We start from the raw sequence: 22,138 nt of genomic DNA, 5'->3' as shown, positions 1-22,138 counted from the left end.
ATCAGGCAGAAATGTAGACAGTAAACAAGCCAAGTGGTTGCAGGTTGGGATCAAGTGGAAGCATAGTTGAGGAACAAGCCAAGGTTGGTAACGGGTAGTAGTGAAGATAAGGACAGCTGCAGGTATGGGAAAGAGCAAGATATAGGCTGGAGAGAGCACAATCATCTGGCAAACAGAAAGTGCAGAGATATGGCTTCAATAGGAGCAAAGGCAGGGACGGACTGACCATTTTGAAACTCAGGCACTGCCCGAGGGCCCGGGGTCAGTAGGGGGCCCCAAGAGATGCCCCTGGTACCTTTTTCATAGGCTTTTTTGAGTTTGGGCAAGGACACAGGGGCCCCATGATCCCCTATTGCCCGGGGGCCCCATGAGTTGTCAGTCCACCCCTGAGCAAAGGTTTCAAGGCTCAAGAGAAACAAGGAAAGGTTGTCTAAGGAATCAGGCAGGGAGATGTCCAGCATCCTTGGTGGCAGAGCAAGAAGACCTACTGCCAGATGCAGCAGAGGTTGTGGGTTAAGATCCCTGAGAAGTATTAACAGTGAGGGTTAGACATGTGATCTATTCAATTCCTGCATCTCTACATTTTTTAGTGCTACAGATTGGCAGTCGTTCCCGCCCCTTTGCATACATGGCCGGAGATTCCTGGGAGGACCACTTAGTGACCCCAACGTGTGTGTTTTTTTACACTTAGAGAAGCACATTTAAAAGCCCAAGATCTTTTTGGTGGTCAAACCTCCAATGCATGTGTTTTTTTTGTTTTTCAGCCTATTAAGAATGTGATCTGTCTTTTGGTAAACACCTCATTGCACACTTGAAATCTTGCTTTGATGGCTGATTAGTCAGAGTTTGATATGGGCATTAGTTGGGTTAAAGTTTTTTTCAGCATTGTGTGTTCTGTTATTACTTTATAGCTTCCCTTCGAGTGCCTGGAATGCCTGGTATGGATAGCGATGATGAATCCAAGACACCCTCTGCTTCTCCGCGTCATGGCAGGTCCAGACCATCCTCTATTGCTGTTGAGTCTTCCTCAGAGTCAGAAGATGGGGACTCCAGAGGAGAGGTGAAGAACAATGCCTTTAGAATACTCAATTTCTAAATATGTATACATTAGACCCCTGCTTTTCCAACTAGGGCAAAATAACTAGCTGGTCGCTTATGGACAGCAGAAGACTACAACAGTATATCTAGAGCAGTGGTTCTCAACCTTTTTTGAGACCAGGGCCCAGGAAATTCCTTCCATGCCTCAACAGTAGAGAATAAAGTTTATACTCATAAAATAAAAGTATGGGATAGCAATACAGGTATAAAAAGTGCTGGAAGACTCTGGATGGGGTTGGGTGTCACTGTGGAGGGAATGGGGGTTGTGGAGTGGATTAGGGGGCTCTGCAGTAGACTTGGTGGTCCTGTAGAATGAGGTTTCTGGAGGAGGCTGGGGCACTGTGGGACATTGTTGGAGTTTAGGAGCACACAGAAGGACATGAGGCTTTTCAGCAGACTAAGGGCACTGTGGGAGGTTCAGGGGCTCTGTGGGACAATGTTGGAGGTTGGGGGCACTACGGAGGGCTGAAGGGTCCTCAGTAGGCTGACAGGTACTGTGGGACACTGGGTGACACTGTGGTAAGTTGAGGGGCACTGTGAAGGCTGAGGGCTCTTAGGAGGTGTGATGGCACTGTGGACCACTATGGAAGGTTGGTGGAGTACTATGGGAAGTTAAGGGTTCTGTACATGGACACATGGGCTTATATGGAGTTCAGTTTAGGGACTTGTACAATGTTTTAATTGCTGCCAGTGTCTTCCAATGATAACATCCCCTGTTTCATGTATGGGTCAGGGAGTGAGGGAAAATCTCCTCTAATATAGTTGCTGACAGAAAAAAAATATCACATCCATTTTTGCACTATCCAAAACAAAAACAAAAAAATCTGGATGGTAATAGCTCTATTGCTTCAATACAAATTTACTTATAAAAGACCAGCCTGTTCCAAAAAGTTCTGAAAATGTGACAACTGTAGCTATTGTTTAAGATTTATAATGCAAAGTACATACTGTATTCAAGTATATGGAGGGAGTTGTACATATCCTTTTCTTCTTGAAAAGTTTAAAGCCCGATCTGATTTGCCCTTGTACCTTCAAGGGGGAAATATTGAGACATTTACCAACAAGATTGCCTAGGCAGCTTGGTTTTTAGATATTTTGTAACCTTTATGTCTATATGTAGGTTTATTTTTGGCAAAATTGTCATTTATGATTCCAGATATTCGATATCTACATGGCCACAGCTGACTACAACCCAATAACTGTCGATAAGGAAACCATAACTCTGAAAGAGGGCCAGTACGTGGAAGTCCTTGACTCTGCCCATCCCCTGAAGTGGCTTGTCAGGACAAAACCAACCAAGATAAGCGCCTCCCGACAGGGTTGGGTGTCTCCTGCATACCTGGATAAGCGTTTGAAGGTAAAAATTTTTCCTTTAATAGGAAAGCTCCACTATAGATCTTACACGTACAATTGCTATAAAAGCCATATTGTAATTTAACTTTATTAAAAATCTGACTCCAGCTAGGGCTCTTCAAAACTACACAAAAATTCACAGGATTGTTCTCTCACAACCTTGAATAATTTGCTCAAGAAACAATTATAACACAAATTTTGTTTTTTTTTTTAATTTTGTTTGTTTCAAGTTATCACCAGAATGGGGATCAGGAGATGTTGTGGAATTTTCAGGAGAATCAATTTCAGAAGAAGACTATAAAAAGAAACTCAGGTATTTAAATGATGGACTGTTGGTGGACCCCATTGCGGTTCCACCAAAGTATCAGAATTTGTTGGCTAAAATTAAATTCCTCCCTTTTCCTTCTCAGCACTTTCATTCAAGATCTTCTGGCCTCAGAGAAGGAATATGTCCAGGACCTCCAGTTTCTTCATACCCATCATATAAATTACACCGAGACCTGTGCTGATATTCCCGAGGCTGTGGCCAATCAGAAGACCATTATTTTCAGGAACATCAGTGATATTGGTGACTTCCATACCAGGTCTGTATTAGATACTTTTATCATCATTTTAGATGCCCAACTAGGACGTGTGCATTTTGTTTTATGATGAGGTAATTCTATTATTCCTCCACAGAACTTTCTTCCAAGAACTAAAAAACTGTGACACAGATGACGACATTGCCATGTGCTTCATCAGGAATGAGGAGGAGTTTAATAAGTACATTATGTACTTGGTGGGTCGTGTGCAGGCTGAATCTGTTGTGGTCAATGATGCCATTCAGGAGTTCTACAAAGTATGTGTGGGTTCTTTTCTTTCTCTTTATTCAACCCTTAGAGCACTATTCTTCCTTCTAATGATGGGGCACCATACAAAAAAGGTGTGGGAAAAATCCCACAAGGAAGAGGTCCCAAATAAAGAGGCCAACTGCGGTTACGGACTATCAATGTAATTTATTAATGAGTATTCAAAAAGTGTAAATATATGTAAGGACATACATGGCAAAAAACATGATGGCGCACCATTCCTGCAACTGATACCCACAATGAGGCACCGTTCCTTCCACTGACACTATAGGGCATTATTTCGCTTTTCACTGACACCAACGATGGGGCACTATTCCTTTCACCGACACCAATGAGGTGGCAGTATTCCTTCCATTGACACCAACTATGGGACACTATTTTATTCCACTGAAACCAACGATGGGGCATATTTTCTCACACTGACCCCAACAATAGGGCACTATTCCTCCCTCTGACACCAATGGAGCACTATTCCTCCCACTGATGCCAACAATGGGGCACCATTCCTTCCACTGACACCGATGGAGCACTATTCATCCCACTGACATCAACGATGGGGCACTATTCCTCCCGATGACACCAATGATGGGGCACTATTCCTTCCACTGACCACCAATGATATGACATTATTCCTCCCAATGAAACCAATGATGGGGCACTATTCCTCCCAGTGACACCAATGATGTGGCACTATTCCTCCCACTGACACCAACGATGTGGCACTATTCCTCCCACTGACACCAACGATGTGGCACTATTCCTCCCACTGACACCAATGACGGGACACTATTTCATTCCACTGAAACCAACAGTGGGGCATATTTTCTCACACAGACCCCAACAATAGGGCACTATTCCTCCTTCTGTCACCAATGGAGCACTATTCCTCCCACTGACGCCAGCAATGGGGCACATAGTTACATAGTTAGTCTGACGGAAAAAAGACAAAAGTCCACCCAGTTCAACCATAGAAAAAAAAAAAGTTATAATCCTATACCCACAGTTGATCCAGAGGAAGGCAAAAAAAACCCAGCAGAGCATGATCCAATTTGCTCCTGCAGGGGAAAAAATTCCTTCCTGATCCCCCGAGAGGCAATCGAATATTCCCTGGATCAACTTTACCTATAAATGTTATATCCAGTTATATTCTGTGTATCCAAGAAAGAATCCAGGACTTTTTGAAGCAATCCACTGAGCTGGCCACAACCAACTCTTGAGGCACCATTCCTTCTACTGACATCAACGATGGGGCACTATTCCTCCCACTTACACCAAGGATTGGGCACTATTCCTCCCAATGACACCAATGATGGGGCACTATTCCTCCCAATGACACCAATGATGGGGCACTATTCCTCCAAATGACACCAATGATGGGGCACTATTCCTCCCACTGATACCTATGATGGGTACTATTCCTCCCAATGACACCAATGATGGGGCACTATTCCTCTGATTGACACCCATGAAGGGGCACTACTTCTCTGACTGACACTAATGATGGGGCACTATTGCTCCTTAACACCAATGATGGGGCCATATTCCTTCCACTGATACCAATGATGGGGGACTATTCCTCCCAATGATACCAATGATGGGGGACTATTCCTCCCAATGATACCAATGATGGGGCACTATTCCTCCCACTGATACCAATGATGGGGCACTATTCCTCCCACTGATACCAATGATGGGGCACTATTCCTCCCACTGACACCAATGATGGGACACTATTCCTTCCACTGATACCAATGATGGGGCACTATTCCTCCCACTGATACCAATGATGGGACACTATTCCTCCCACTGATACCAATGATGGGGCACTATTCCTCCCACTGATACCAATGATGGGGCACTATTCCTCCCACTGATACCAATGATGGGGCACTATTCCTCCCACTGACACCAATGATGGGACATTATTCCTCCCACTGACACCAATGATGGGGCACTATTCCTCCCACTGATACCAATGATGGGGCACTATTCCTCCCACTGACACCAATGATGGGACATTATTCCTCCCACTGACACCAATGATGGGGCACTATTCCTCCCACTGATACCAATGATGGGGCACTATTCCTCCCACTGACACCAATGATGGGGCACTATTCCCCCCCACTGATACCAATGATGGGGCACTATTCCTCCCACTGATACCAATGATGGGGCACTATTCCTCCCACTGATACCAATGATGGGGCACTATTCCTCCCACTGATACCAATGATGGGGCCCTATTCCTCCCATTGATACCAATGATGGGGCACTATTCCTCCCACTGATACCAATGATGGGGCCCTATTCCTCCCATTGATACCAATGATGGGGCCCTATTCCTCCCATTGATACCAATGATGAGGCACTATTCCTCCCATTGATACCATGGTGGGGGAACTATTCCTCCTCCTACAGACCACAGATGCTTTATCATGTATTTCTCTACTGACCACCAAGCCTGGGGTATTATTTACTTCCATTGAGGCCATTGATAGCTATGCCTTTATGCTGGCTACCTGCAGAGGTCTGACATGTCCCTGCTGAGTCATAGCTAGAACCCTCCAATCAGCAGGGAGTGTGAGCTGTGCTACCTGGAGAACTGTAACTCTGACTCAGCTGGGGAAAGTGTTGGACCTCTGAAGAGAGACCACTGCTTCAAAGCCCTTTATTTTGATGCACCTGCAATGTATTTGTCCAGCTAAGACTACCCTGCCCACAGGGTGACAACACTGCTGTGTAATTTCACTGCAGAATGAATGGCGTTGTCAGCCCAAGAAGTGGAAAAATAACTGATCTACTGGCAGGGTCAACAGGGCATAGAACTATGTTACAATCACTGCGGCTTGAAATCTGGTGACAGATCGTATCATATATGTCAGTTTTATTTTGCGCATAGTTATACTTTAAGGGCTTGTTCATACTAGTGGTTTGGGGTGGTAAAAACCCACAGTTGAGCCACACTTTTTCTGCTCCCGCAACTGCTGCCCCTTTTACCTGCAGAGGCAGTAACCAGGGGTGTATATATGCCGTGACCAAAATGCTTTGTTTCGAGGCAGAAATTATACTCCCCTGTTGCTTTCAGCGGGCATACCGGATGTGACCCATTCCATTGAATAGGGCCTGCTCTGTGAGCGTCCTGCAGCTGCATGCAAAGCACATGGTTGTGGCATGCTAGTGTGGGGTTCAAGGGTTTAAAGCAATCAGAGAGAAGGCGATACAGCGCCTCCTCACCGTCTGTCAAATGCTCTCTAAAGAGAGATCCGAGATCACTCTTCAGAGACCAAAGCTAGTGTGAATGAGCCCTAAGGGCCATTTACCTTTTGTGTGGTGCGTTAAAGTGTTACTAAACCCCAACAGTACAATCAGTCTGTAGATGCAGTAAAGCGTGCTGGTTATACTCACTGTGGAACCTAAGGGGTTAGTCCTCTGCATTGTGTAAAAAGGCTGTTTGATCCTGTCTTCACTGATCCTCCCCTTCTTCTACTGTCCCCCATCCGTCTGCTGATAGTACAGAGCCTCGGGGAAAAGCTGCACATGCTCAGTTTGGTGTGTATTGATAGCATTTTTCTTTCCTTGGGAGGGTGCATATGATCAGCAAAAGGCCAATCAGCACTGTCCAGACAGAGGGTCAGGGATCCTGCAGCCTCATAGGACAGTTAGAAGTGAATGAAAACTCCTCCTGTTAGCTTTAACCAGTGCTCTGTTGGACACTGATAGAAGTCACAAGACTTCTATATACTGCTGATGAGAAAAGGGATTTAGCAGTTTATATTTACTAAAATAATTGCATTTCCATATTCTGTGTACTGTGGGAGAGCGGATATAGTGAATGCAGGGTCCGGGGAGACCGGATATGGTGAATGCAGGGTCCGGGGAGACCGGATATGGTGAATGCAGGGTCCGGGGAGAGCGGATATAGTGAATGCAGGGTCCGGGGAGAGCAGATATAGTGAATGCAGGGTCCGGGGAGACCGGATATGGTGAATGCGGGGTCCGGGGAGACCGGATATAGTGAATGCACGGTCCGGGGAGACAGGATATTGTGAATGCACGGTCCGGGGAGAGCGGATATGGTGAATGCAGGGTCCGGGGAGACCGGATATAGTGAATGCAGGGTCCGGGGAGACCGGATATAGTGAATGCACGGTCCGGGGAGACCGGATATGGTGAATGCAGGGTCCGGGGACACCGGATGTAGTGAATGCGGGGTCCGTGGAGACTGGATATAGTGAATGCGGGGTCCGGGGAGACCAGATATAGTGAATGCAGGGTCCGGGGAGACCAGATATAGTGAATGCAGGGTCCGGGGATTCCGGATATAGTGAATGCGGGGTCCGGGGAGAGCAGATATAGTGAATGCGGGGTCCGGGGAGAGCAGATATAGTGAATGCGGGGTCCGGGGAGAGCGGATATAGTGAATGCGGGGTCCGGGGAGAGCGGATATAGTGAATGCAGGGTCCGGGGAGACCGGATATAGTGAATGCAGGGTCCGGGGAGACCGGATATAGTGAATGCAGGTCCGGGGAGAGCGGATATAGTGAATGCAGGGTCCGTGGAGACCAGATATAGTGAATGCAGGGTCCGGGGAGACCTGATATAGTGAATGCAGGGTCCGGGGAGACCAGATATAGTGAATGCAGGGTCCGGGGAGACCTGATATAGTGAATGCAGGGTCTGGGGAGAGCGGATATAGTGAATGCGGGGTCCGGGGAGAGCGGATATAGTGAATGCAGGGTCCGGGGAGACCGGATATAGTGAATGCAGGTCCGGGGAGACCGGATATAGTGAATGCAGGTCCGGGGAGAGCGGATATAGTGAATGCAGGGTCCGTGGAGACCAGATATAGTGAATGCAGGGTCCGGGGAGACCTGATATAGAGAATGCAGGGTCCGGGGAGACCGGATATAGTGAATGCAGGGTCCGGGGAGACCGGATATAGTGAATGCCGGGTTCGGGGTTTAGTAACACTTTAATATGTGTTGCATATAAGGCAGCCCATTGAAATCAATGGGCTGCCAATGCACCAAAACGTCCCAAAGATAGGATATTTTAACAAAAGCATCACACACTGCATTGCAGTGCACCCCAACACTCATGTATAGTGCAGGCATCACTAAAAGGCGGACCGCGGTCCAGACCCAGAGTGACAATTCTGTCTGGACCACCACGACTTCGCAAGTTCGCTGCCTGTTTGTCCTTTCTTCCTCCCACTGCTGCCATCTTCAAATCAGGGCGGGAGGTGCGATCGGTCTGGATGGAGGGCGGGAGCTGCTCTGCTTTCAAATTAACAAGTGGCCGGTTGATTGCTATGACGAGGGGCGGTCCTAGCAACCAATCACCCACTTGGTAATAGGAGAGGTTGGGAAGCTCCCACCCTCCATCCGGACTGATTGCACCTCCCGCCCTCTGCTATGAAAGGTAGGACAAGGGAGGGAGAGGTGAGTACACTGGCTGCTAGATAAACAGTGAACTGCCATGTAAAGGGAGGGCCCTGAGACGTAACAGGGAGGTGCTATAATGTAACAGGGGGAGTGGGGGCGCTCTACTGTAAAAGAGGGAGGCTGCAATGTAAACTGGGCTCTGATGTAAAGGGGGTGATATTATGTTAAGGGGGACTGCATTATGGAGGGGATCTGTAATGTAAAGTGGGGACTGCAATGTAAAGGCAGGGCTGTGCTGTTAAGATGGGGGGGGGGGGCTGTAGAGATGGTGAGACTGTGATGTAAAGACAGGGGACTGCAGTGTAAAGGTGGGCAACAGGGCTGCAAAGAGGAGGACTGTTATGTAAAGGTGGGGGACTGTATTGTAAAGAGAAGCTGTGATGTAAAGGGGGGCTGTGATGCAAATGGGGGAAAATGGGTTGTAAAGAGGGGACTGTGATGTAAATATGGGGGACTACAATGTAAAGGGGGTGGGACTATGATGCAAAAGATGGACGCTGTGATTTAAAGATGGGGGACTGCAAAGCAAAGGAGGTGCAGGGGGCTGTAATGTAAAGGGGGCTGTGATGTAAATGGGGAGGGGGGCTGTATTATAAAGGGGCTGTGATATAAATGGGGAGGGGGGCTGTGTTGTAAAGGGGCTGTGATGTAAATGGTGGGGGGGAGGGGGGGTTGTGATGTAAATGGGGGTCTGTAATGTAAAGAGGGGCTGTGATGTATATGGGGGAATGTATTGTAAAGAGGGGCTGTGATATAAAAGGGGGGAATGTATTCTAAATGGGGCCTGTGATGTAATTGGGGGGGGCTAATGTAATGTAAAGAGGGGCTGTGATGTAAATTGGGGGGGGCTGTATTGTAAAGGGGGCCTGTGATGTAAATGGGGGGGGTGTAATGTAAAGAGGAGCTGTGATGTAAATGGGGGTCTGTAATGTAAAGAGGGGCTGTGATGTATATGGGGGGAATGTATTGTAAAGAGGGGCTGTGATGTAAATGGGGGGGCTGTATTGTAAATGGGGCCTGTGATGTAAATGGGGGGGAATGTAATGTAAAGAGGGGCTGTGATGTAAATTGGGGGGGCTGTATTGTAAAGGGGGCCTGTGATGTAAATGGGGGGGGTGTAATGTAAAGAGGAGCTGTGATGTAAATGGGGGGCTGTATTGTAAAGGGGGCTGTGGTGTAAATGGGGGAATGTAAAGAGGGGCTGTGATGTATATGGGGGGAATGTAAAGTAAAGAGGGGATGTGATGTATATGGGGGGAATGTAATGGGAGGCTGTGATGTAAATGGGGGGGCTGTATTGTAAAGGGGGCCTGTGATGTAAATGGGGGGGGGTGTAATGTAAAGAGGAGCTGTGATGTAAATGGGGGACTGTAATGTAAAGAGGGGCTGTGATGTATATGGGCGGAATGTATTGTAAAGAGGGGCTGTGATGTAAATGGGGGGGCTGTATTGTAAATGGGGCCTGTGATGTAAATGGGGGGGGGAATATAATGTAAAGAGGGGCTGTGATGTAAATTGGGGGGGCTGTATTGTAAAGGGGGCCTGTGATGTAAATGGGGGGCTGTATTGTAAAGGGGGGTGTGGTGTAAATGGGGAAATGTAAAGAGGGGCTGTGATGTATATGGGGGGAATGTAAAGTAAAGGGAGATGTGATGTATATGGGGGGAATGTAATGGGGGGCTGTGATGTAAATGGGGGGAATGTAATGTAAAGAGGGGCTGTGATGTAAATTGGGGGGGTGTAATGTAAAGAGGGGCTGTGATGTAAATGGGGAGGGGGGCTGTATTGTAAAGGGGGCTGTGGTGTAAATGGGGGAATGTAAAGAGGGGCTGTGATGTATATGGGGGGAATGTAATGTAAAGAGGGGCTGTGATGTAAATGGGGGGCTGTGATGTAAAGCAAGGCTGTGATGTAAATGGGGGGCTGTGATGTAAATGGGCTGTGATGTAAATGGGGGGCTGTGATGTAAAGAGGGGCTGTGATGTAAATGGGGGGGCTGTGATGTAAATGGGCTGTAATGTAAAGAGGGGCTGTGATGTAAATGGGGGGCTGTGATGTATATGGGGGGAATGTAATGTAAATGGGGGGCTGTGATGTAAAGAGGGGCTGTGCTGTAAATGGGGGGGGGGCTGTGATGTAATGAGGGGCTGAGCAATAGCACAAACATGAGATCCGAACTTCTGCTGGAACAAAATTTTACTTCCCGGACCTCTGTGAATGTCGGTGTGTTGAGGTTGCCATTCATAATGAATATCAGCACAAGCCAGCCCCGCCTGTAACCTGCATTTAGAATGAACAAGTTCTGACTGCCAACAACAATGTCCCGCTTTGAACGCATTCCTCCCGTGTCGATAATTCGTAGAGATCCTAAATGTAATAAATATTGGAGTTGAACACTTGCAGTTGTTCGGTTTCCCAGAGTTCAGTATTTCCTCCGATTGTTCACCCGCTAATTAAGCCCAAGTCATGAATTATACATCCCGCAGACCGCCTGTCCTTGTTCACACAGAATGAAGTGTCTGGAAATAGCCCGGCGATTGGGAAAAAAGCAATTAATAATTTATCCCGAATTTCAATGCCTGGATTCTATCAGGTGTGATGCTAATTCTCTCCAGCAATAATCAAGGAAGGAATTTCCACTGAACAGACGCGGCGGCGTTCACCAACTGCGTGAAATGTGAATTTAATGAAGCTCTTCCGGAAAAGTTCTCGGCTTATTATGAATGCGGATGGGGACTTCGTACAAATACAAACTGTGTCGCTCAGCCCCCCCCCCTCCCCCCCGGAGATTAGAACCCACCTCGACCTTTCATTTAAATCGACTGAATATATTTCAGGGGCACCAAAACAAAAGGTGTGCATTGGCGCATTGTCTTACAGTTCATTTTCTTTAGAAAGCAGCCACAGCCTGAATAGAAAAGTCTGCCCCCTGCCAGCATACTATAGAGAATGGACCGTTGCTGTCAGCGCGGAAGCAGTGGTCACTCTGCAGAGATCTGACACCCATTACTGAGTCATAGCTATACCTCTCCAATCAGCAGGGAGCGTGAGCTGTGGAGCTTGAACTAAAAAATGCTGGACCTCTGCAGAGAGACCGCTGTTTCAAAACCTTTTATTTTGATGCACCTGGAATGTATTTGTCTTTGTAACAATACATCTAAAACTACATTTCCATATACATATATACTATACATGGTTCAAATTCCGAACGATTTTTCATTCGAAAACGTTCGCTTGGTAATCCGATGGTCCCATCAACGATTTTGAAAATCGGCTGACGAGTCATAAAGTTCACTCCATATAACAGCTGAAACTTCTGTTCTACGGCTCATGCGCATATCCTTTTTGGAAAAACGATTGTACAATTTGACCATCATTGAGTGGAAAATCAATCGTTTTTCATGAATTTTCTAACATGCTGATCACCAAAAAGGTGGAGAAACCAGGAAAATTGGGATGTTTCATACTGTGAAAAATTTGTAAAACCGAAATGCAGTTTCCCATAGGAATGCATTGAAAACCAATTAATCCGTTCCAGAGGTGAGAAAGAAGTAATAAAAAAGTTGCTGTCACTGTAGGTCGGTGCCGGTTTTTAAATGTAATTACCAACTTTTTTTTTCTTCACTATAGCTCAGAGAATCAGCTGTCACTTTCCCCCCCCAGCTAAAAGGAAAAAAGTTTCCTTTTAGTTTGTTTCCCGAGATAAAAGAAATAAAGTTTCCTTTTAGTTTATTTCCCAAGATAAAAGAAATAAAGTTTCCTTTTAGTTTATTTCCCTGAGTTAAAAGAAACAATGTTTCCTTGTAGTTTGTTTCTTGAGATAAAAGAAATGAAGTTTCCTTTTAGTTTATTTCCTAAAACAAAAGAAATAAAGTTTCCTTTTAGTTTATTTCTCGAGATAAAAGAAACAATGGTTCCTTTTTAGTTTATTTCCCGAGATAAAAGAAACAAAGTTTCCTTTTAGTTTATTTCCCTGAGTTAAAAGAAACAATGTTTCCTTTTAGTTTATTTCCCGAGATAAAAGAAATAATGTTTCCTTTTTAGTTTATTTCCCGAGATAAAAGAAACAAAGTTTCCTTTTAGTTTATTGCCAGAGATAAAAGAAACAATGTTTTCTTTTTAGTTTATTTCCCGAGATAAAAGAAACAATGTTTTCTTTTTAGTTTATTTCCCAAGATAAAAGAAATAAAGTTTAATTTTACTTTATATCCCGAGTTAAAAGAAACAGTTTCCTTTTAGTTCGTTTCCAGAGATAAAAGAAACAAAGTATCCTTTAACTCCGGGAAAGTGACAGCTAATTCTGTGAGCTATAAGAAAAAAAACTAGTTTATTTCCCAAGATAAATGAAATAAAGTTTCCTTTTAGTTTGTTTCCTGAGTTAAAAGAAACAATGTTTCCTTTTAGTTTATTTCCTGAGATAAAAGAAACAAAGTTTCCTTTTAGTTTTTTTCCTAAGAGAAAAGAAATAAAGTTTCCTTTTAGTTTATTTCCCGAGATAAAAGAAAGAAAGTTTCCTTTTAGTTTGTTTCCTGAGTTAAAAGAAACAATGTTTCCTTTTAGTTTATTTCCTGAGATAAAAGAAACAAAGTTTCCTTTTAGTTTTTTTCCTAAGAGAAAAGAAATAAAGTTTCCTTTTAGTTTATTTCCCGAGATAAAAGAAAGAAAGTTTCCTTTTAGTTTGTTTCCTGAGTTAAAAGAAACAACGTTTCCTTTTAGTTTATTTCCCGAGATAAAAGAAATAAAGTTTCCTTTTAGTTTATTTCCCTGAGTTAAAAGAAACAATGTTTCCTTGTAGTTTGTTTCTCAAGATAAAAGAAACAAAGTTTCCTTTTAGTTTATTTCCCGAGATAAAAGAAACAAAGAAACTGAGGCATTATTTTCAATGGATTTTCATTCGTTAACCAAAAATTACGTTAATCGGGGTACACCTGTGCTCTACTTTAGGAGCCTGTTTGCTGTTTGCTGGGCAAAACTTGGCTTGTTATAACCTCTCAAAATGTCCATAAAAACATTGAAACGGAAACATATCGCAGCAAATCTTACTTCATAAAACTAGACGCTGTTTTTAAACAACAAATTATTTCTATAATCATTCATTAAAGTGGAACTTCACCCTCTCAGTCAACACGGACTATTTGTAATCCCTATGCTGCTATCATTACTAAATAGATAGGAAAGTGGATCATATTTACTTGTTTTAAACTTTTTTTTTTATTTCTTCAGTTACTTCCTGGTTTCTTGCCTAGTCAGATGATGTCATACATCCCAGCAGTCTTCAGAAGAGGAGGGAGGGTTCACAGTTCAGCCCATATCAGAGCTAAGGGCAGATGGATTCCAGGAAGTAACTGCTACATGAGTCATCTGCCCTTACTCAAGATGGCCACTGCCAGAAATGCTAGGGGGTGTTTTTCAAAATAATTTCTCAGCAAAATAGAGCATGGATGGATGGATGGATGGGGGAGTTTGCTTTGTACATTAACAATGAATTAGCATTTTTGCTTTGTGGTGCTCAGATGTGGTGCAGTTCCACTTTAAGTGATTAGCAGCGGCAGACTGACCATTTGGAAACTCGGGCACTGCCCGAGGGCCCGGGGTCCGTAGGGGGCCCCATGAGATGCCCCGGTACCTTTTTCATAGGCTTTTTTGAGTTTGGGCAAGGACACAGGGGCCCCATGATCCCCTATTGCCCGGGGGCCCCATGAGTTGTCAGTCCGCCCGTGGTGATTAGTATGTTTGTTAGTAATCAAACAAACCTCAGAACAATCTCATGAAAAACCTTCCAGTTCATTCCGCTATATATGTATTGTTTGACTGTTTTGATATATGAGGTCTGTAATAGCCACTAGGAAATCTAAAACTTCACCCCGGCAGGCAGGTGGATATAGATGCTGTATTATCTGCCGAATGATTTTTTGTCCATCCAGTCCTGAGAAATACACAGCTCTGCCAAACAGCACAACTGTGTCTGGCACGGCAGAAACCCCAGCTTTAATGTGTGCCTGTTGAATCTTTAAAAAAAATGTAGAGCATGTTTTCCATCCTGCTGACATATGTCATGGTTTATCCCAGAAATACACAGAGGACGCTTTGGCCCTTGCTGATCCTTCCAAGCCTCCAGTGCCACCACTTCAACACTATTTGGAACGACCGATCAACAGAATACATCGATATCAAGTCATCCTGAAGGTGAGAAATTCCGAAGCATGTTGGGCAAAAAGTCCATCCAGTTCAACCATTAAAAAAAAGAAAAGTTATAATCTTACCTCCACAGTTGATCCAGAGGAAGGCAAAAAACCCAGCAAAGCACGATCCAATCTGCTCCTGCAGGGAAAAAATTCCTTCCTGATCCCCCGAGAGGCAATCGGATATTCCCTGGATCAACCTCCCCTATAAATGTTATATCCAGTTATATTCTGTGTATCCAAGAAAGAATCCAGGACTTTCCTACAGCAATCCACTGAGCTGGCCACAACCAACTCTTGAGGGAGTCTATTCCACATTTTCACAGCTCTCACTGTGAAGAAACCTTTCCGTGTTTGGAGATTAGATGTCTTTTCCTCCAGATGTAAAGAGCGCCCCCTTGTCCTCTGTGATGACCTCAGGGGGAATAACTACACCGAGTTCACTATATGAACCACTGATGTATTTATACATGGAGATCATATCCCCCCTTATGTATTATACATGGAGATCATATCCCCCCTTATGTATTATACATGGAGATCATATCCCCCCTTATGTATTATACATGGAGATCATATCCCCCTTATGTATTATACATGGAGATCATATCCCCCCTTATGTATTATACATGGAGATCATATCCCCCCCTTATGTATTATACATGGAGATCATATCCCCCTTATGTAATATACATAGAGATCATATCCCCCCCTTATGTATTATACATGGAGATCATATCCCCCCCTTATGTATTATACATGGAGATCATATCCCCCCTTATGTATTATACATGGAGATCATATCCCCCCCTTATGTATTATACATGGAGATCATATCCCCCCTTATATATTACACATGGAGATCATATTCCCCCTTATGTATTACACATGGAGATCATATCCCCCTTATGTATTACACATGGAGATCATATCCCCCCCTTATGTATTATACATGGAGATCATATCCCCCCTTATGTATCATACAAGGAGATCATATCCCCCCTTATGTATTATACATGGAGATCATATCCCCCCCTTATGTATTACACATGGAGATCATATCCCCCCTTATGTATTACACATGGAGATCATATCCCCCCCTTATGTATTATACATGGAGATCATATCCCCCCCTTATGTATCATACATGGAGATCATATCCCCCCCTTATGTATCATACATGGAGATCATATCCCCCCCTTATGTATTATACATGGAGATCATATCCCCCTTATGTATTATACATGGAGATCATATCCCCCCTTATGTATTACACATGGAGATCATATTCGCCCTTATGTATTACACATGGAGATCATATCCCCCCTTATGTATTACACATGGAGATCATATCCCCCCCTTATGTATTATACATGGAGATCATATCCCCCCTTATGTATTATACATGGAGATCATATCCCCCCTCATGTATTATACATGGAGATCATATCCCCCCTTATGTATTACACATGGAGATCATATCCCCCCCTTATGTATTATACATGGAGATCATATCCCCCCTTATGTATTATACATGGAGATCATATCCCCCCTTATGTATTATACATGGAGATCATATCCCCCTTATGTATTATACATGGAGATCATATCCCCCCTTATGTATTATACATGGTGATCATATCCCCCCTTATGTATTATACATGGAGATCATATCCCCCCTTATGTATTATACATGGAGATCATATCCCCCTTATGTATTATACATGGAGATCATATCCCCCCTTATGTATTATACATGGTGATCATATCCCCCCTTATGTATTATACATGGAGATCATATCCCCCCTTATGTATTATACATGGAGATCATATCCCCCCCTTATGTATTATACATGGAGATCATATCCCCCCTTATGTATTATACATGGAGATCATATCCCCCTTATGTATTATACATGGTGATCATATCCCCCCTTATGTATTATACATGGAGATCATATCCCCCTTATGTATTATACATGGAGATCATATCCCCCCTTATGTATTATACATGGAGATCATATCCCCCCTTATGTATTATACATGGTGATCATATCCCCCCCTTATGTATTATACATGGAGATCATATCCCCCCTTATGTATTATACATGGTGATCATATCCCCCTTATGTATTATACATGGAGATCATATCCCCCCCTTATGTATTATACATGGAGATCATATCCCCCCCTTATGTATTATACATGGAGATCATATCCCCCCTTATGTATTATACATGGAGATCATATCCCCCTTATGTATTATACATGGAGATCATATCCCCCCTTATGTATTATACATGGAGATCATATCCCCCCCTTATGTATTATACATGGTGATCATATCCCCCCTTATGTATTATACATGGAGATCATATCCCCCTCTTATGTATTATACATGGAGATCATATCCCCCCCTTATGTATTATACATGGAGATCATACCCCCCTTATGTATTAAACCTCATTTGCCACATAGTTGCCCCATAACACAGAGCATTGAGAAGGTGGTCTAGCGAAGATGAGAAAATATTATAGAGAAAAACCTTCAAGCAATAGTTGGTGCCGCCTCTATCCCTGCCTCCCTAGGGACTGTCCCATGTGTTTTCTATGGTGATTAATGTAATACTTTCTTTATGAATGCTTGTATCCAGGAAATGATCCGGAACAAGGCAAGGAACGGGAAGAATTGCGCGTTGCTGGAACAGGCCTACGCCATCGTGTCCGCGCTTACACGCCGGTCAGAGAACTTCCTGTACGTGTCATTGATTGAGAACTACCCCGGTACCTTGGAGGCCTTGGGAGAACCCATCCGCCAGGTCTGTAACCATTCTGCCGTACAAGGGGTGCTGAACCCGTGACGTGTCCTAGATGATAGCAATTGGGATTTGAATCTTCAGCTGATCAATCTGTTGGAATGTGGTGGAGAGCGCCTAGTATAATAGGTGGTAGCAGAGAGCCAATGCGTGTCGGAGGAGGTGGACCTCCCCTTCTTAGGTAGGGGGAGTTGGATTAGCAGCATCTGGTGCTAGTGGCATTAGAGGTGGGGGTTCTGGAAACAAGGAACTTATCCACACACCTTTTAAAAAAGTCAAACGTTCAATTCGTTTTGTTACGAATCGAAATTCAGACCAAAGTTTCGTCATTCGGAGATTCGGAAGTATCCAAATTTCCAGATCACAATAGGAACGAATTTAAATTAATTCAAAATAAATTAGAACAAATCGAATTACCTGAATTTGAGAATGAATTAGAATTCAAAATTGAATTTGAATTCGAAATGGAAAGATATTGCAATGAGGAATAAAAGTGAATAAGATGATTCCTAGGCTTCTTTATAGAATAGAATAGAATAGAAAAGGATAGAATAGAATAGAAAATAATAGAATAGACAAGAAAAGAATAGAATAAAACAACAGAATAGAATAGAAACACACCTTTTTAAAAAGTCTCAAGTATCCAAATTTCCAAATCACAATAGTAACGAATTTCAATTAATCCAAAATAAATTATAATGAAAGGAATTTCCTGAATTTGAAAATTAATTAGAATTCGAAGATGAATTTGAAGTCAAAATGGAAACATATTGTAATGAGGAATAAAAGTGAAACAAGATGATTCCTAGGCTTCTTTATATAATAGAATAGAAAAGGATAGAATAGAACATAAAACAATAGAATAAAAAAGAAAAGAATAGAATAGAAAACACTAGAATAGAAAAGAAAAGAATAGAATAAAACAACAGAACAAAATAGTATCCACATTTCCAAATCACAATAGTAACAAATTTCAATGAATCCGAAATAAATTATAACGAAACGAATTACCTGAATTTGAAAATGAGTTTGAAGTCAAAAATGAATTTGAATTAGAAATGGAAGCATATTGCAATGAGGAATAAAAGTGAAATAAGATGATTCCTAGGCTTCTTTATAGAATAGAATATAAAAGGATAGAATAGAAAACAATAGAATAGAAAAGAATAGAATAAAACAACAGAATAGAAACACCTTTCTAAGAAGTCTTAAGTATCCAAATTTCCAAATCACAATAGTAACGAATTTTAATTAATCCGAAATATATTTTAACGAAACGAATTACCTGAATTTGAAAATTAATTTGAAGTAAAAAATGAATTTGAATTTGAAATGGAAGCATATTACAATGAGGAATAAAAGTGAAATAAGATGATTCCTAGGCTTCGTTATAGAATAGAATAGAATATAAAAAGATTGAATAGATTAGAAAACAATAGAATAGAAAAGAATAGAATAGAATAAAACAATAGAATAGAAACACATTTCTAAGAAGTCTTAAGTATCCAATTTTCCGAATCACAATAGTAACGAATTTCAATTAATCCAAAATAAATTATAACGAAACGAATTACCTGAATTTGAAAATGAATTTGAAGTCGAAAATTAATTTGAATTCCAAATGGAAACATAAATGGAAATGCAGACGACCAACATCCACCTTATCGACTGATGATGTCATTGGTTGTTGGGATGCCGGCGGCTAGAAGGTCATAGTGGTGCACAATGAAAACCCGTGGCTTAGTGTAACTAAAAAGCAGACTTGATCCACCTGCTACAATTTTTGGGCATTTTTTAGATATTTTGCCAAGGCACCCCTGAAGAAACCTCAGGGCACCCTGGTTGAAGAAGGCTGGTATAGCTAGTAGTAGTCAGTCACAATCCACTGGACTTGTTAGGTAACGATGAAGACGTTTCAAAGCTTATCCAGGCCACTTCATGATACTTCATAGTTCTGTTGAATATCATGAAGATATTTATATCCACACAGGTGGCACCGACACCTTCATTCCACCACCAATCATTTCCAAGAACAGAATAGCAGGTGTAAAAGTTGAGTTACATAATCTCACCCTTGGTGTCAGTCTGCATAGGTGTTAACTTCTCAATTTCCGTGGTTAAATGTGTGATTGTTACATCATGGGACAACCATCCATCAAAGATTGAAAACAACTTTTGAAATTACATTACCACTATTAAGTTCGTCTTACAGTGGGGATCGAAAGTTTGGGCACCCCAGCTAAAAATTTGTATTAATGTGCATAAAGAAGCCAAGGAAAGATGGAAAAATCTTCAAAAGGCATCAAATTACAGATTAGACATTCTTATAATATGTCAACAAAAGTTAGATTTTATTTCCATCATTTACACTTTCAAAATAACAGAAAACAAAAAAATGGCGTCTGCAAAAGTTTGGGCACCCTGCAGAATTTATAGCATGCACTGCCCCCTTTGCCAAGCTGAGACCTGCCAGTGTCATGGATTGTTCTCAATCATCGTCTGGGAAGACCAGGTGATGTCAATCTCAAAGGTTTTAAATGCCCAGACTCATCTGACCTTGCCCCAACAATCAGCACCATGGGTTCTTCTAAGCAGTTGTCTAGAAAACAAACTGAAAATAGTTGACGCTCACAAAGCTGGAGAAGGCTATAAGAAGATAGCAAAGCGTTTTCAGATGTCAATATCCTCTGTTCGGAATGTAATTAAGAAATGGCAGTCATCAGGAACAGTGGAAGTTAAAGCAAGATCTGGAAGACCAAGAAAAATATCAGACAGAACAGCTCGCAGGATTGTGAGAAAAACAATTCAAAACCCACGTTTGACTGCACGATCCCTCCAGAAAGATCTGGCAGACACTGGAGTTGTGGTACCCTATTCCACTATAAAGAGATACTTGTACAAATATGGTCTTCATGGAAGAGTCATCAGAAGAAAACCTCTTCTACGTCCTCACCACAAAAATCATCGTTTGAACTTTGCAAATCAACATATAGACAAGCCTGATGCATTTTGGAAACAAGTTCTGTGGACCAATGAGGTTAAAATTGAACTTTTTGGCCGGAATGAGCGAAGGTACGTTTGGAGAAGAAGGGGCACAGAATTTAATGAAAAGAACCTCTGTCCAACTGTTAAGCATGGGGTTGGATCAATCATGCTTTGGGGTTGTGTTGCAGCCAATGGCACAGGGAACATCTCACGAGTAGAAGGAAAAATGGATTCAATAAAATTTCAGCAAATTTTGGATGGTAACTTGATGCCATCTGTGAAAAAGCTGAAGTTAAAGAGAGGATGACTTCTACAAATGGATAATGATCCTAAACACACCTCGAAATCCATGGGGGATTACATCAAGAGGCGTAAACTGAAGGTTTTGCCATGGCCTTCACAATCTCCTGACCTCAACATAATTGAAAATCTATGGATAGACCTTAAAAGAGCAGTGTGTGACAGACAGCCCAGAAATCTCAAAGAACTGGAAGACTTTTGTAAGGAAGAATGGGCAAAGATACCTCAAACAAGAATTGAAAGACTCTTGGCTGGCTACAAAAAGCGTTTACAAGCTGTGATACTTGCCAAAGGGGGCAGTACAAGATATTAACTCTGCAGGGTGCCCAAACTTTTGCAGACGCCATTTTTTTGTTTTCTGCTATTTTGAAAGTGTAAATGATGGAAATAAAATCTAACTTTTGTTGACATATTATAAGAATGTCTAATCTGTAATTTGATGCCTTTTGGAGATTTTTCAATCTTTCCTTGGCTTCTTTATGCACATTAATACAAATTTTTAGCTGGGGTGCCCAAACTTTCGATCCCCACTGTATATAAGATTTCAGTGGTTGGGTTTTTATATAGGTTTTTATTTATGAATATGGGCTAACAAGCGCTAACTCAAACCCATCAATCAAATGTTCCTTGGTGTAGGGTCATTTCATCGTCTGGGAAGGCGCCCCAGGAGCCCGCATGGCTTGGAAAGGACACAATCGTCACGTCTTCCTCTTCAAGAACTATCTCATCATCTGCAAACCCAAGAGAGACACCAGGACAGACACTTACAGCTATGTCTTCAAGAATATGATGAAGGTCAGTAGATGTCTTGGCTCTGCTCGTTATTTACCGTACAATACCGCAATACCTCTCTGATTTCTGATGCTTCCTTAATCTTTCCTCCTTAGTTGACAAACATTGACGTGAATGATCAGGTTGAGGGCGACGATCGGGCCTTTGAAGTATGGCATGAGCGGGAGGACTCTGTCCGCAAGTACCTTTTGCAAGCCCGCACGGTCATCATCAAGAACTCATGGGTGAAGGAGATTACCGGCATACAGCAGAGGTTCAGCCTGCCACTGTGGAGTAAGCGGTGTTGTACATTCCTTGCAATAAATTTTTATTGGGTTC

At 42.7% G+C, this 22,138-nt stretch overlaps 1 protein-coding gene across 34 annotated transcripts in view; it reads left to right on the top strand.

The window, feature by feature from the left end:
• The window catches only part of OBSCN (obscurin, cytoskeletal calmodulin and titin-interacting RhoGEF), a 518,757-nt gene that overhangs the window by 437,480 nt on the left and 59,139 nt on the right, over positions 1-22,138 (top strand). For all 34 annotated transcript variants that reach the window (XM_089660447.1, XM_089660452.1, XM_089660453.1 and 31 more), the window contains 9 exons: positions 912-1,060; positions 2,255-2,455; positions 2,682-2,764; positions 2,862-3,035; positions 3,130-3,289; positions 14,816-14,932; positions 17,582-17,746; positions 21,665-21,823; positions 21,916-22,093. In XM_089660447.1, coding sequence (XP_089516573.1) covers positions 912-1,060; positions 2,255-2,455; positions 2,682-2,764; positions 2,862-3,035; positions 3,130-3,289; positions 14,816-14,932; positions 17,582-17,746; positions 21,665-21,823; positions 21,916-22,093 — 1,386 coding nt within the window. The remainder of the gene's footprint in view (positions 1-911; positions 1,061-2,254; positions 2,456-2,681; positions 2,765-2,861; positions 3,036-3,129; positions 3,290-14,815; positions 14,933-17,581; positions 17,747-21,664; positions 21,824-21,915; positions 22,094-22,138) is intronic.

This window comes from Staurois parvus, unplaced genomic scaffold, assembly GCF_062004578.1.
Source record: "Staurois parvus isolate SC_StPar_1 unplaced genomic scaffold, SC_StPar_1.0 ptg001245l, whole genome shotgun sequence".
Taxonomy (NCBI): domain Eukaryota; kingdom Metazoa; phylum Chordata; class Amphibia; order Anura; family Ranidae; genus Staurois; species Staurois parvus.
The sequence above is the reverse complement of the archived record's forward strand: the minus strand, read 5'-3'. Positions and strand labels throughout refer to the sequence as shown.